This window comes from Diabrotica virgifera, chromosome 10 (genome assembly GCF_917563875.1).
Source record: "Diabrotica virgifera virgifera chromosome 10, PGI_DIABVI_V3a".
Classification (NCBI taxonomy): Eukaryota; Metazoa; Arthropoda; class Insecta; order Coleoptera; family Chrysomelidae; genus Diabrotica; species Diabrotica virgifera.
In genome coordinates, this window is record NC_065452.1 from 110,568,360 (window position 1) to 110,582,470 (window position 14,111).

General features: G+C 36.5%; 1 protein-coding gene across 1 annotated transcript in view; it reads right to left on the reverse strand.

Annotated features, from left to right (window-relative positions):
* Nucleotides 1–14,111, reverse strand: part of LOC114336102 (protein trapped in endoderm-1) — a 217,685-nt gene that overhangs the window by 23,167 nt on the left and 180,407 nt on the right. Inside the window, exon 3 of the mRNA XM_050663360.1 lies at nucleotides 13,537–13,639. Within this exon, the coding sequence (XP_050519317.1) occupies nucleotides 13,537–13,639 (103 nt within the window). The remainder of the gene's footprint in view (nucleotides 1–13,536; nucleotides 13,640–14,111) is intronic.

Here is a 14,111-nt window from a genome sequence, read left to right on the forward strand (position 1 = left end):
AGAGGGTTCTGTGAAGGTACAATGTTGGTGCAAATTTTTTAAGAAAAAATACAAATCCCATTTTTTAAAATGGCATTAATGAGATTTCTAAATTATTATAAACAAATTAGCTGTGAATTAAAAAAACAGATGGCTAATTTTGTCCCAAATGAACTCAGGCTAAAAGTTTTTATTGAAAAATTCGTGTTAAAATACTATCTTTTCGAAAAAAGATTGTTTTTACGGACAACATTTTTAAAGTTATTCCAAATGTTTATAAACTATAAAATTTCAAAAATTTGGCATTAGGATTTTTGACTATATTAATTATTTTTTTATCTTTTTTAATATATTTTGATACTATCACTCTTCTACTTTCACTTGGCATACGCAGAATTGCCATATCTTCATTATTTTATGTCTTATGTTATTGCAAAATAAAGGCATTTAGGATAAACAAATAGAATAACTCTTAAACTAATTAATGGATAGGTCTCAAATTTTGAAGATTTGTTAAGTACAATAATACCCAACTTTAGGTGAAACACTAAAGTTCTAAGGTAGTTTTAGTAAAAGTTATTAACAAATAACAATTTTTATTTATTTTGCAGTTTGCGTAGCAACAAATTAACTTTTTAACTTTCAAAAATCGGAATTTTGAAGGTGTTTCAATGTTCTAAAAAACTGAATTTTGTAATTTTATGTCAACTATTTAGCTTTTGAATGGGGTGCAAAAATCGAAAAAATCGCGATTTTGGCACTAAATTGTTAATAATTAAAAAACGAACGCGAACGCTAGGCAGGAAACAGGTAGGTTTTCTTCCTATAGGTCTATAATAACTAAAAAAGTAGTCAGCTACCTGGATCTTTTAGTGTCCCGAGAAAATCCTTATTACTCTGGACTAAGAGCCACTTAAAACATGGTGCTATAAAAGCATGCTTAGAATAGTATGGACACAGAAAAAAACAAACACGGAAGTATTGCGAGAAATGGGCAAATAATACGAAATTATAAACACAATGAAAGCGATTTGAAATACTAAGATCGATAATACAGGGGTAGACAAAAGGAGGAATGAGCATGGGAAGAAGGAGAGTGTCATTGTTAAAAGATTTAAGGGACTGGTTTAAATTCAGTTCAATAGAACTCTTCAGAGCAGCAGTAGATATAGTAAAGATAGTGTTGATGATATCCAACCTCTGATTAGGAGACGGCACTTAAAGAAGAAGAAATCATTGAATGTATTTATTTAACCATTGGTAACATTGCTTGTGTTTCCTAACGATAATACTTGGTGTCAACAACAGACTAAAAACCGCGTCACACAAATTATTTCTACAATAATAATAATGATAGAGTATCAAAACCACATTGTTCAAACATTGTGCCAAAACGCCACAATGGGTACAAAACTACATGATACCACCAGAGAAATTCACATCAAGCGAGGTGTGAGACAGGGCGACACTCTCTCACGTAAATTATTTATAACGGTCCTCGAATACGCCTTTAAAATGCTAAAGTGGAAAAATAGAGGAATAAAAATAGATGGGGAAATGCTCAATCATTTGCGATTTGCCGAGGATATAGTACTTATTACCGAAGATCTGGGTGAAGCACAACACATGCTAAAAGAATTAGACAACGTATGTTCAACAATAGGCATAAAAATTAACCTCAAAAAGACCAAATTTATGACAAATTTAGTTCCCAGCGAACACCTAACCATCCAAAATAAGTGATCGAATTGACAGAAAAGTACATATTTAGGTATATCTCGGTCACGAAATCAGAATAAACAAGGATATCAGACCTGTGAATTTCAACGACGAATAACACTTGTTTGGGCGGCGTATAGACTTATTTAAGAGCAACCGATAAGGGCATACCGATAGCCAGTGCTGTTTTTGAAACAATAGAGGTTCCGGTACGCTATGTTCCGGGGGGTCTGGGGAGCGTTCATAAGGGGGGTCTGCCCCGGGAAAACTTTTTAAATTTAGCCTCAATAAGGGCGTTTTAAAGCTATTTGGGAGCAAGGAAAAATTCATGAATTTGTCTATAATTTGGTTGTTTTTTTTTATTTTTTGTCCCAAGAGGTGCCGGTTCGGCGTACCGGCGCGTACCGTCACAAAAACAGCACTGCCGAGAGCTCTGAAACGGAAGACATTTGACCAATGCGTTTTTCCTATTATGACATACGGAGCAGAAACTCTCAGCTCACAAAAACAACAGCACCAAAAATGCGAGTAGCACAAAGGCGCATGGAAAGATCGATTCTCAGCTTGACAAAAAAAGACAAAATAAAGAACCATGACTTAAGGAAAAGAACAAGTATCACTGATGTCGAACGTATAGCCAAGCTGAAATGAAATTGAGCAGGTCACGTAGCGAGACTAATAGACTCAAGATGGACCAGAAACCCGTTGGACCCGTGCCGGTCCTAGCTTGCGTGGGGGGGGGGAGCTCTGAATTGAGTAGGGGCTCTTCAGTACTTCACAGAAGACGGACTGGGAGGGGGATGTCCTCAACACCGACACGGCGCGTCCCAATGGATGATAGGGAACGTTTCTGTAGATATGCAGGTCAGGTACGAATAAGGTTAAACCGAATAAGTACCCGCGGATCAACTGAGGGCATGACATAGGGCAGCAGCTACGTCATTATTGTACTGGGGCTATGTGATTCATACAGGTCTGGTGTAAAATACTTACAGGCGGCAACTACATCTTAGTTCAATCGGCTGTGATACTGCGATCAGGCAGGCAACGGGAAACCACCTGATTATCTTCCCAGAGAGCGTTATGAAATGACGACTAGGCAAGGAAATTCTGTGCTTTGCAATCCGGCTAGCAACCGGCGCCGTATCGATTCCGGGTCGAATGGTGTGAAATGGGCGACCGGGCAGATGATTGTGGACGACCAGGCAATATCTGCGAAATGGGATACTGGAAGATCACACTTAGCATTACGTAAAAAACACCGCATCGCAACATGGAATGTTAGGGGGCTGCTAGAGCCAGGTAAATTGTATATACTAGAAAATGAACTGATCAAGGAGAAGATAGATATCTGCGGGATATCTGAGACACACTGGGAAGGCCAAGGACATTGGGAAGCCACTCACTATAAAGTTTTCATGTCAGGAGATAACAAATCAGGACAAAAAGGCGTAGCAATATTAATTCAAAAACGGTGGGCAAAATATGTACATGAATACCTTCCAGTAAATGATCGTATAATAAAAATCACCCTAAACGCTAAACCAGTCACAATGCACATTATACAGGTATATATGCCAACATCCGAAGCGACAGAAGATATAGTAGAAGAAACATACCATCTGATACATGAAACCATCTCTAATATACCTTAGAAAGAACCAATGATGATAGTAGGAGATTAGAACGTAAAAATAGGAAGAACGAAAGTAGACGAACATTTAAAAGGAACGATAGGTGAGCATGGTTTAGGCGAGCGAAACGACAGAGGTGAACGGCTCCTTCAATTTGCCATCGATATGGATCTCAGTATAGTAAACACAATGTTTAAACATCATCCGCGAAGATTATCAACATGGTCTTCGCCTGCAGGACGATACAAGAACCAAATAGATTATATTCTTATCACTAAACGATGGAGGAGCTCTGTAACCAATGTGAAGACAAAACCAGCTGAAGACTGTGGTTCGGAGACAAGATTGCAAAAAAAAGACAAACATTGGTTCCAAAACACCTGGAAAAGTTTAGAGAGGCACTAGCAAAAGCTGACCTACCAGTTACTACCGGAGATCCTGAGAAAACGTGGGAATACACAAAGAAGTTGATCACCGAAGCCATCAACAACACAAATTCCAAAGAAAAAATAGATAGGAAAAAACATTGGATGACTGAAGAAACTCTCAACCTTGTAGAAGAAAGACGAAAACTTAGAAACGGCACGTCAAATTCAATACAAAAATAAATAGAGATAAGCACCATAAATACAACTATAAAACACTTGTGCAGAAGGGACAAAAATAATTATATAAAAAGCATATGTGAACAACTAGAGGAACATGCTGACCGCCAAGAATCTAGAGAATACTGGAGAATAGTGGAAATACCATAACAAACCCAGACGGTATCGCAGAGGTTTGGAAACAATATTGTGAAATACTATTCTCTAACAACGACCCAGAACATAATAATGAGAAAAGAAGTTATGAAAAAGAACCTCAAATATTGAAATCTGAAATTGAGTCGGCAATAAAAAAGCTAAAATGTAGAAAAGCACAAGGAGAGGATGAAATAACAGCTGAAATACTCAAAGAAATGGGAGAATTAGGGACGGAAGTAATGCTTAGAATTTGCAATGAGATCTGGAATACCGGAAAGTGGCCAAATGACTGGGGTAAACTCACGTTTATCCCCATATATACAAAAAAGGTTCTCCGACAGATTGCAGTAATTACCGTACAGTAGCGTTGATATCTCACGCGAGCAAAGTACTTCTAACAATAATCAATGAAAGATTAAAATCCATTCTCTTACCGCAAATTCCACAAGAACAATGCGGATTCGTCCCAGGTATAGGGGAACAAGAGAACACATTCTTAATATTCGTCAAATTATCGAAAAATCTCGAGAGTTTAACATGGAAACATATTTGTGCTTTGTTGACTACTCCAAGGCCTTCGATAACGTAAAATGGGATAAACTGTGGCATATACTTAGAAATATGGGTACGCCAGAACATCTAATCTATCTATTACAAGCACTTTATGTAAATAACACCGCTAATGTAAGAGTTAATAATGTATTTTCGAAAAACTTCAAATTAAAATCTGGAGTGCGGCAGGGATGTATAATATCCCCCATTCTATTCAATATATATAGTGAACACATTATGCGTCAAGTTTTTGATGAATGGCAAGGTGGAGCAACGATAGGAGGAAGAAAAATAAAAAACCTGCGTTATGCTGATGACACTGTTATATTGGCGTCTTCACCAGAAGAACTGGAAGAAATTATGAATAGGCTAGGAACGGTGAGTACAGAATATGGTTTGAAAATAAATATACAGAAAACCAAAGTAATGATCATCGATAGAATCCGAAACAACCAATCGGAGATAAGAGACTTGGCAGGTTACGAAGTGGTCAGACAATTTAATTACTTAGGCTCCGTTATTACTAACAGTGGAGAAGCGAAGACGAGATCTGTAGGCGCATCATAATGGCCAGATCGGCAAAAGCCAAACTTACAAAAATATGGAAGAATATTGGCATTACAAAAAACACAAAATTACGCCTTGTTCGAGCGTTAATATTTCCTATCGCCACCTACGCTTCAGAGACTTGGACCATCAAAAAAGCAGATGCAAAACGTATAATGGCATTTCAAATGTGGGTCTACCGGAGAATGTTGCGCATACCATGGACCACACATAGCACAAATAATTCAATATTAGCCGAATTTAACATAAAAACTAGACTCAGCACAACTATCAACCAAAATATACTGAGATATTTTGGACTTATAACTAGAAGGGAAGGCATGGAACGAATGATAGTTGAAGGCAACGTAGAGGGTAGAAGATCCAGAGGAAGATCTCCATTACGATGGTCGGACCAAATAAGGGACATGACTGGTTACTCGTTCTCCGAAGCAAAACAACATGCACAGGAGAGAGAGGATTGGATAGAAATAGTCAAACGATTTACATGACGCCACTATATCCTTACGAAGGATAACAGATAGAGGAGGAGGAGGACCAGAAAACTAATTGACTGGCGCCCAAGAGAAGACAAACGCAGCAGAGGACGACCACCAACACGCTGGATTGACGACATTAAACCAATATCCAAGAAATGGCAACAAGACGCACAGAACCGTGGAGAGTGGCGAAAAATGGGGGAGACTTATGTTCAGCAGTGGACGGAAGAGGGTGCATGATGATGATGATAATCAAAACCACAAAAATTAATATTGCCGAATCACTATAACACCGTTTACCCTTTCTTATCAACAAAATTAATTCACATATTAAAATTGCGCCATTCTTTAATAAAATCAGAAACTTGGGACATGTTATTAACAAATTAACAAAATAAACAGTATTAACATAAACTCTTTATGACTGCTTTCATTTACATCAATTGTTTCATTCGACTTGATAAGTGTAAACAAACATCAGTGAACGTAATGAAAGCAGGTGTTGTTAGTGTGAAATATAATAATTAATTGGATTATTTTACTATAAATATACATAAAGGCACTTTTAAATTGTATAGTATAAACTGTTAATACTTAATCCATTATTTTAATATAATTTTTTATACATTTTAACTGAAATTAATTTGTTAAAATGGTGGTAATATTACTGGCGCCACGTGTTGATCTACAGACACTGAATTATCTGAGTTCACAAAGGTACGTATCCATACAAGGACGAACCCCGCTCCGTGTAGCAGCTCCACATAGTTCATACGTCGGTGAATTTGCGGTTTATATGCAGGGAAGCTCATACCGTATCCATTCGAGCTGTTACACGCAGCGCGGTTCACCCTTGTATGGATACGTACCTTAATGTTTCTTCTTAACATGCTCTTTACCCGTTACCGGAACACACATGTGAGGAAGGAAACATCGCAAGACGGGGCTCATCCATTCTGCCTATGGGACCCGAACCTGTGATTGGGGTGACCTTCAGTACTGGTTGGGGTAATCTCAGGGAGGTTCTTCTGCGGAGGTTTCAAGACTCCTGAGTCAATTCTGGCGGTTTGAGACAGGTTAGGCTCCACATAGTGGGCTATCCAAAAATCTCACAGCCCAGCTTCTTCTTCTAGATCGTAGAAGATACTCCCTGGTGGTCAGTATGCTCACGGACCACTGTAGACTCCGACGGCACCTTCATCTGCTTGGATTCGTGGATGGCCCATGTAATGGGCCCGCGGATCCGCGTTTATATAATGAGGAGGAGGAAACCTCCTCACATGTCCTCTGGAAGTGCCCGGTATTGGCCCATTAGAGGTGGCAAATCCTGGGATCGGCCTCTATGCAGCCGAGCCAAGTGGGGGAGTTGCCTTTGAAGAGACTTGTGGCTTTTTGTGAGGCCTGACAGACATGGGAGCCCGGGGCAGCCTGGGCCCCAGAAATGCCGAAGACCAGGTTCCTATGGACCTGGTCCGTAAGATAGGGGTGATACAATGGACCCGCCGTAGGAGGTCTAAGTGAGCGCTCACAACGAGGCGCCGACCCTCGCTCCCTAGTATTGCTCGTACCATATTATCGACATCTCCAGGTAAAATATTTTACGTTATTTTAAATGCGAGCGTTCACGAAAATGAAGAGAACCATACTTTGCTCTAGGCTAGGATACGATACGATGGTCTCCGGTATGAACGCACCGTAAGTGTCTGAAGGGGTCTCAAGTGGGCCTTGCCCCGATGTACCATACCACAATACCGTACATGCTCTTCCACCCAAGGTTGACATCGAGAGTTATACCAAAGTATTTTGCTGTGTTGGCATGCTTTAATTGTGAACTAATATATACTGATTTCTTATATAGTTTGCCAATGAAAACAATCTAGTGATAACAAATACACTTTGCAAAAACTACCCAAGAAGGCTATCAACGTGGACTAGTCCAAATAAAGAACACAAAAATCAATTCATCTACAAAATCGTGCGTAAAAGATGGAAAACCTCAGTAATAAGGCACGGGAAACTTTACAATTAGTGGAAAAAAAGCAACACTCAAGAAATAACGAAGCTAAGCAGGAGAATAAAATGTATAAATATTAGAGATCAAAACAACTACATGTGTCAAGAACTAGAGCAACATGCAAAAAAAGTCATGAACTATTTAAAACATTGATGGTTTCTACCGTTACTTGATGGAAGGTTATTTTATCTAACAATAAAACACTGAAAACGTTCGTTTTCTATACTTCCACAAAATTTATTATAACTATGTGACTACAGCTGTTTCGGCAGAGTGCCTTTCTCAAGTGATTTAGTTTACTATGGGTTTACCTTTTTAAAGTCTTTATCTGAAGAGGTTGAGGAGTGGGGAGCTGTTTGTCTCGAGTTGGTCATTCAGATTATATCTGTATTTTTTAATTTATTAATTTCCATAGATTCTAATAAAGATAGCTTAAGGCCTTTATTTTGAATATGCAGAATTTGAAACTCTTCATTAAAAGAATGATTATGATCTAGAAGGTGAAGTGCGTATGTAGAAGTGTCTGTTTTTCTATTGTTGAAAGCCTTTTTGTGTTTTGCTATCCGTTTGTCAAAGGTTCTGCCAGCTTAACCGATGTAAGTTTTCGGACAGTCACCACAAGTTAGTTTGTAGACACCACTCTGTAGTTGTTTTCTCTTTCGGCTCTTATTATTCTTAATATATTTACTTAAGTTGTTGTTAGTTCTGAAAGCTGGTGTTATTCCTTTCTATTTTATATATCTGGCTATTTTTGTTGTTATCTTGTCAGTATATGTGATAGAGCAGAAGGTACTGGGTTCTTTCTGTGGTGGTGGATTGGCTAATTTCAGGACTTTCTTATGGAGTTTTTCGTTTAAAATTTTATTAATTGTTTGTTCGTTATAGCCGTTGTTTACTGCTATTTGTTAAGAATACTTGCAGAAACAGAACAGAGTAAGTCCATACATTTTCTAGCTGTAACATCTACCAGACTACACAACAAACATGAGTTCTCCGTATATCATAAACCTACCCATACTGACACAACTATACACAATTCATCATCCCATCCTACACAACACAAATTAGAAATTCCCATGTCAGAAAATAACTTCGAAATAGAACTGAACATCATTAAACAAATAGCAGTAAACAATGGCTATAAAGAACAAACAATTAATAAAATTTTAAACCAAAATCTCCATAATAAAGTCCTGAAATTAGTCTATCCACCACCACAGAAAGAACCCAGTACCTTCTGCTCTATCACATATACTGGCAAGATAACAACAAAAATAGCCAGATACATAAAAAAGAAAGGAATAACACCAGCTTTCAGAACTAACAACAACTTAAGCAAATATACTAAGAACAATAAGAGCCGAGAGAGAAAACAACTACAGAGTGGTGTCTACAAACTAACTTGTGGTGACTGACCGAAAACTTACATCGGTCAAACTGGCAGAACCTTTGACAAACGGATAGCAGAACACAAAAGGGCTTTCAACAATAGAAAAAGAGACACTGCTACATACCCACTTCACCTTCTAGATCATAATCATTCTTTTAATGAAGAGTTTCAAATTCTGCATATTTAAAATAAAGGCCTTAAGCTAACTTTATTAGAATCTATTGAAATTATTAAATTAAAAAATACAGATATAATTCTGAATGACCAACTCGAGACAAACAGCTCCCCACTCCTCAACATCTTCAGTTAAAGACTTTTAAAAGGTAAACACATAGTAAACTAAATCACTTAAGAAAGGCACTCTGCCGAAACAGCTGTAGTCACATAGTTATAATAAATTTTGTGGAAGTATAGAAAACAAACGTTTTCAGTGTTTTATTGTTAGAACTATTTAAAAAGTTAAATATTTGGCCCGAGAGTTCAAGACACAACTTCAAGCCATTCAAGACCATAATGGAGAAGTAAAACCGGCATAGAGAGCCTGCATTGCAAAATTACGGCTAAGAATTATACAAAGACAAGTCGAAAGATGCATGAGCCTCAGACCACAAGAAACCTGCAATTAGATAAGCAGAACCAATCATTTTACGAGCATATGTAGAGAAAGCTCTCAATCAACTCAAACAAAAAAAAATCCCAGGAATCGATGGCAAACCAGGGGTGAGAGCACGCTAAATATAGAATTCTATTTTGCTGACGTTACACAATCGAATTTCACAATGGGAGAATCGACGGTTGCTAGGCAACGTGACGTCACTAAAATAGAATTCTATTTGGCGTGTTCTCACCCCAGTCGAGACTCTAAAAGCAATGGGCGAGATTGGCGTAGATGTAATACTGGATATATGCAACATGATATGGATCACAGGTAAATGGCCTGATGAGTGGTGAGAATCAACCTTTATTCTTATTCATAACAACGGATCACTAACCGTATGCAGAAATTATAGAATCATTGCCTTTATTCCTGATGCCAACAAACAACTTTTTACTTCCAGAGATAGCCGAAGAACAATACGGATTCATTCATACCAGGAAAAGGATATTGAACACCAGAGAGATAACAGAAAAAGCGAGGCAATAGAATATACCAACGCTACTCAGTTTCGTAGATAACACAAAGGTTTTCGATTCAGAAAAATGGGATCCCCTTGGGGGTATAATAGGAAATATGGGAGTACCTGACCACCTAGTTAACCTAATATAAATTCTGTATGATGAAAACTCAGTCAAAGTTAAAGTACATACACGGAATATATTCAAATGCTTTCAAAACAAAAAAAGGAACTACAAGACAGCGTACTATCACCATTAGTATACAACATATTTTATGAATGTATAATGAGGAAAGTACTAGACGAATGGGATAGAGGAATCACTATAGGAGACAGAAAATTTAATATTCAGAGATACGCAGATGAGATTACCATCACCGATCGGCTAAGCCTAATAAGCAAAGAATTCGGACTTCGGATCAATACCGGAAAATTAATAATAATGACGACAGGGGAAACTTCTACTTCTTCTTCTTCCTTCTTGTATGTAGGCTTTAAAGCCTGTTTCTTCTTTAATATTAGCCTCCTAAATTATTTAAGTTATCGCACCATGTTTTTCTTTGTCTGCCAATACTTCTTCGTCCATTTGGTGACTTATCTCGTGCTATTCGTACTATCCTATCCTCTGCCATTCTACTAATGTGTTCATTCCACTCCTGTTTCCGTTTTGTCACCCATCCATTTATGTCTTCTACATTGCATGATCGGCGTCGGCGTCGTCTGCATAACATAATATTTGGATTTCTTTGTTCCCCATTCTGTAACCATGACCTTTACATTCTGCTTCTATTATTTCGTCCATTATTATATTAAAGAGCAGTGGGCTTAATGAGTCACCTTGTCTGACTCCGCTTTGGACTGGTATAAACTGTTAGTTTTCCATTTATCTTTGCCTGTATTCGATTATGAATAGAGATGTTTTCGATGGTTTGTATAATATTGATTGGTATGTTTCTTCTATATAGTAAATGTACGACATCTTCGAATTGGATGCGATCGAAAGCCTTTGTCAGGTCTATAAAACATAGATATGCTGGTTTATTGTACTCAATGGCCTTTTGTGTGATTTGTATCAGTACAAATATGGCGTCTGGATCTTCCGGATCTGAATCCTTGTTGTTCATCTGATAAAATTGTTGTTGATTTTGTTGGTTAGGACTTTTGTGGTTAGCTTAAATGCGGTGTTCAGTAGATTTATACCTCTATAATTGTTGGGGTCTTCTTTGTCTCCTTTCTTGAACATTGGTATCATTATGCTGTTTCTCCAAAACAGTAACAACAATATACGGGAAAAGTAACATTTATTCGAAACATTTTTTAGAATTGTTGATAGACGGCGCTAATAAATAGTGTTTTTCCGATTATAGGCCCATCTATCCATAATTCGAAAAAATGTATTGAATAAAAGTTACTTATTTTTACAAAAGGGATCCAAATCTGCAATAAAAAATGGGGCTCCTATTTAAGATTTTAAAGTTCACCTCTAGGGGGTGGAGTGTAGGGTCCTGTTTTATGTTATTCGATAGGTTCTTGAAAAATATTAAATACGTATTTTTTGGTTTTTTATTTGGAAGTGTATTTCTAGAGATATATACCGTTTCTATAATTTACCTATGGTATCACGAAAAAATCGTTCTTTCCGATTATAGCCTCATCTATCCACAATTCGAAGAAATGTGGATATCCATCACAAAAATCCGATTTGGATTTTAGGTTCAAAAATTTTTTAAACGTTTTTTTTTGTTTTTTTCTTAAAACTATTTTTTTTGCATGGAACAAAGTTTTTTTAGGTTTTTTGGATCATTCCAAACAGAAAAGGTCTTTAGCGACATTTCTCTAAAGTTAACAGTTTTTGACATATAAGCGATTAAAAATTAAAAATTGCGAAATTGGCCATTTTTAACCCTTTAACCATTTGAATGTTGCCAAGGTGGGTAGATATTCTTTAAACATCGATTGATGAAATCCCGAAGAGTATTTTGCAATACAATATTCAAAACTCCTTTGTTTTTTAATTGCTAATCAATCGTGCGCGTCAGTATTTTCCACCGACAGTATGGTGCAAATGAAAGGAATAAATTCGTTATTTCGTAAACCGGCGACTTTAAAAATCCCGAAGCAGGTCGATTTTTATTTTTAAGTTACGATATTGTGGCATATATGGTATACTAGTGACGTCATCCATCTGGGCGTGATGACGTAATCGATGATTTTTTAAATGAGAATAGTTGTCGTGTGCTAGCTCATTTGAAAGGTTCTTCAATTCTCTATTCAGTAATATAAACATTTATATAATTATTATTTATACAGGTTGTCCGTCTACTTCTTTTTTTTCAAATAATTTAATGTAATAACATTTTTTTTGACACCCTGTATAAATAATTATGTAAATGTTTACATTACTGACTAGAGAATTGAAGATCCTTTCAAATGAGCTACGACACGACCCCTATTCTCATTTAAAAAAATCATCGATTACGTCATCACGCCCAGACGGATGACGTCACTAGTATACCATATATGCCACAATATCATAACTTAAAAATAAAAATCGACATGTTATACATGACATGACATGACATGACATGAAATAACGAATTTATTCCTTTCATTTGTCATTCCTTTTCCTGTCATTTGCACCATACTGTATACATAGCCAACGGGGAAAAATAGTGCCGGGCACGAGTGATTCGAAATTAAAAAACAAAGAATACTGTATTGCAAAAAACTCTTCGCGATTTCATCAATCGATGTTTAAAGAATATCTACCTACCTTGGCAACATTAAAATTTTAAGTTTTTCACATAGTTCTTGAAGGTTAAAAACGGCCGATTTCGCAATTTTTCAATTTTTAATCGCATATATGTCAAAAACTATCAACTTTAGAGAAAAATCACTAAAGACCTTTGCTGTTTGGAATGATCCAAAAACCTAAAAAAACTTTGTTCCATGCAAAAAAATAATTTTAGGAAAAAAACAAAAAAAAACGTTTAAAAATTTTTTGACCCACTTTTGGTCCTGGCAACATGCAAATTTGTTAAAAGGGGTCCTTTTTGAGTAAGATTGTGCAAAAAATCCGAATCGGAATATTTTTCCTAGCGGATGCGCAGTGGCTTTCTGGACTAACTGCACAAAATTCCTAGGTTTAATGCTTCGTTGTCTCGTCTAGTTGTTATGATCAGGGACCATACTAGCTCAAAGGCCTCTTCAACTCAAATTAAAATAGCATCTTTCCTGATATTTTTTCAATGACGTCAGTCGATGCTTTTTGTTCTTGGTTGAATGATTGCTTACATACTAAATACAATTTTTTTTATAGGTCTTATAGATAAATTGTCTCTTACCATTAAAAGAAATGCTATACCCCAAATAAAAACTAACTGGACCCATATAGAAACTTTGGAATACAATCGGTTATAGTACTGTTGACAGGATATAAGGACATATCTGAAACAAAATAGATTTATGTGATATAGTACAAAATTATTTATATTTTAAAAATATTTTTTTCATATCTGTACAATTACCAGTGGACTGTGTGTAATAAATGTAATAAAGTCGTAATATTTTTTAAATACTGAGGTGAAAACCTATTTAAATAATACTAAAAAAAGCATTGTTAAGACATAATGAACGTCACGTTAGCTATTAAAAGTTATCAATAATATGTAAATAATATTCTTATTTCAGTTTTCTACAATTTGCAACCAACTAACTTTTACCTCTACCACCTTAAAATATATGACGGCATCGAGGATACATTTCTATTAAAATCTAAAAGCTCATATTTTCTAGTTTAACATCTTCTTCTTTTTTCAGTACTTTGTCCGATTATAGAACGATGGCGATTATATTGGCAAGAATAACTTTGTTTACTGCAGATCTAAACAGATTAACAGATGCCTCTTGATATAATTCT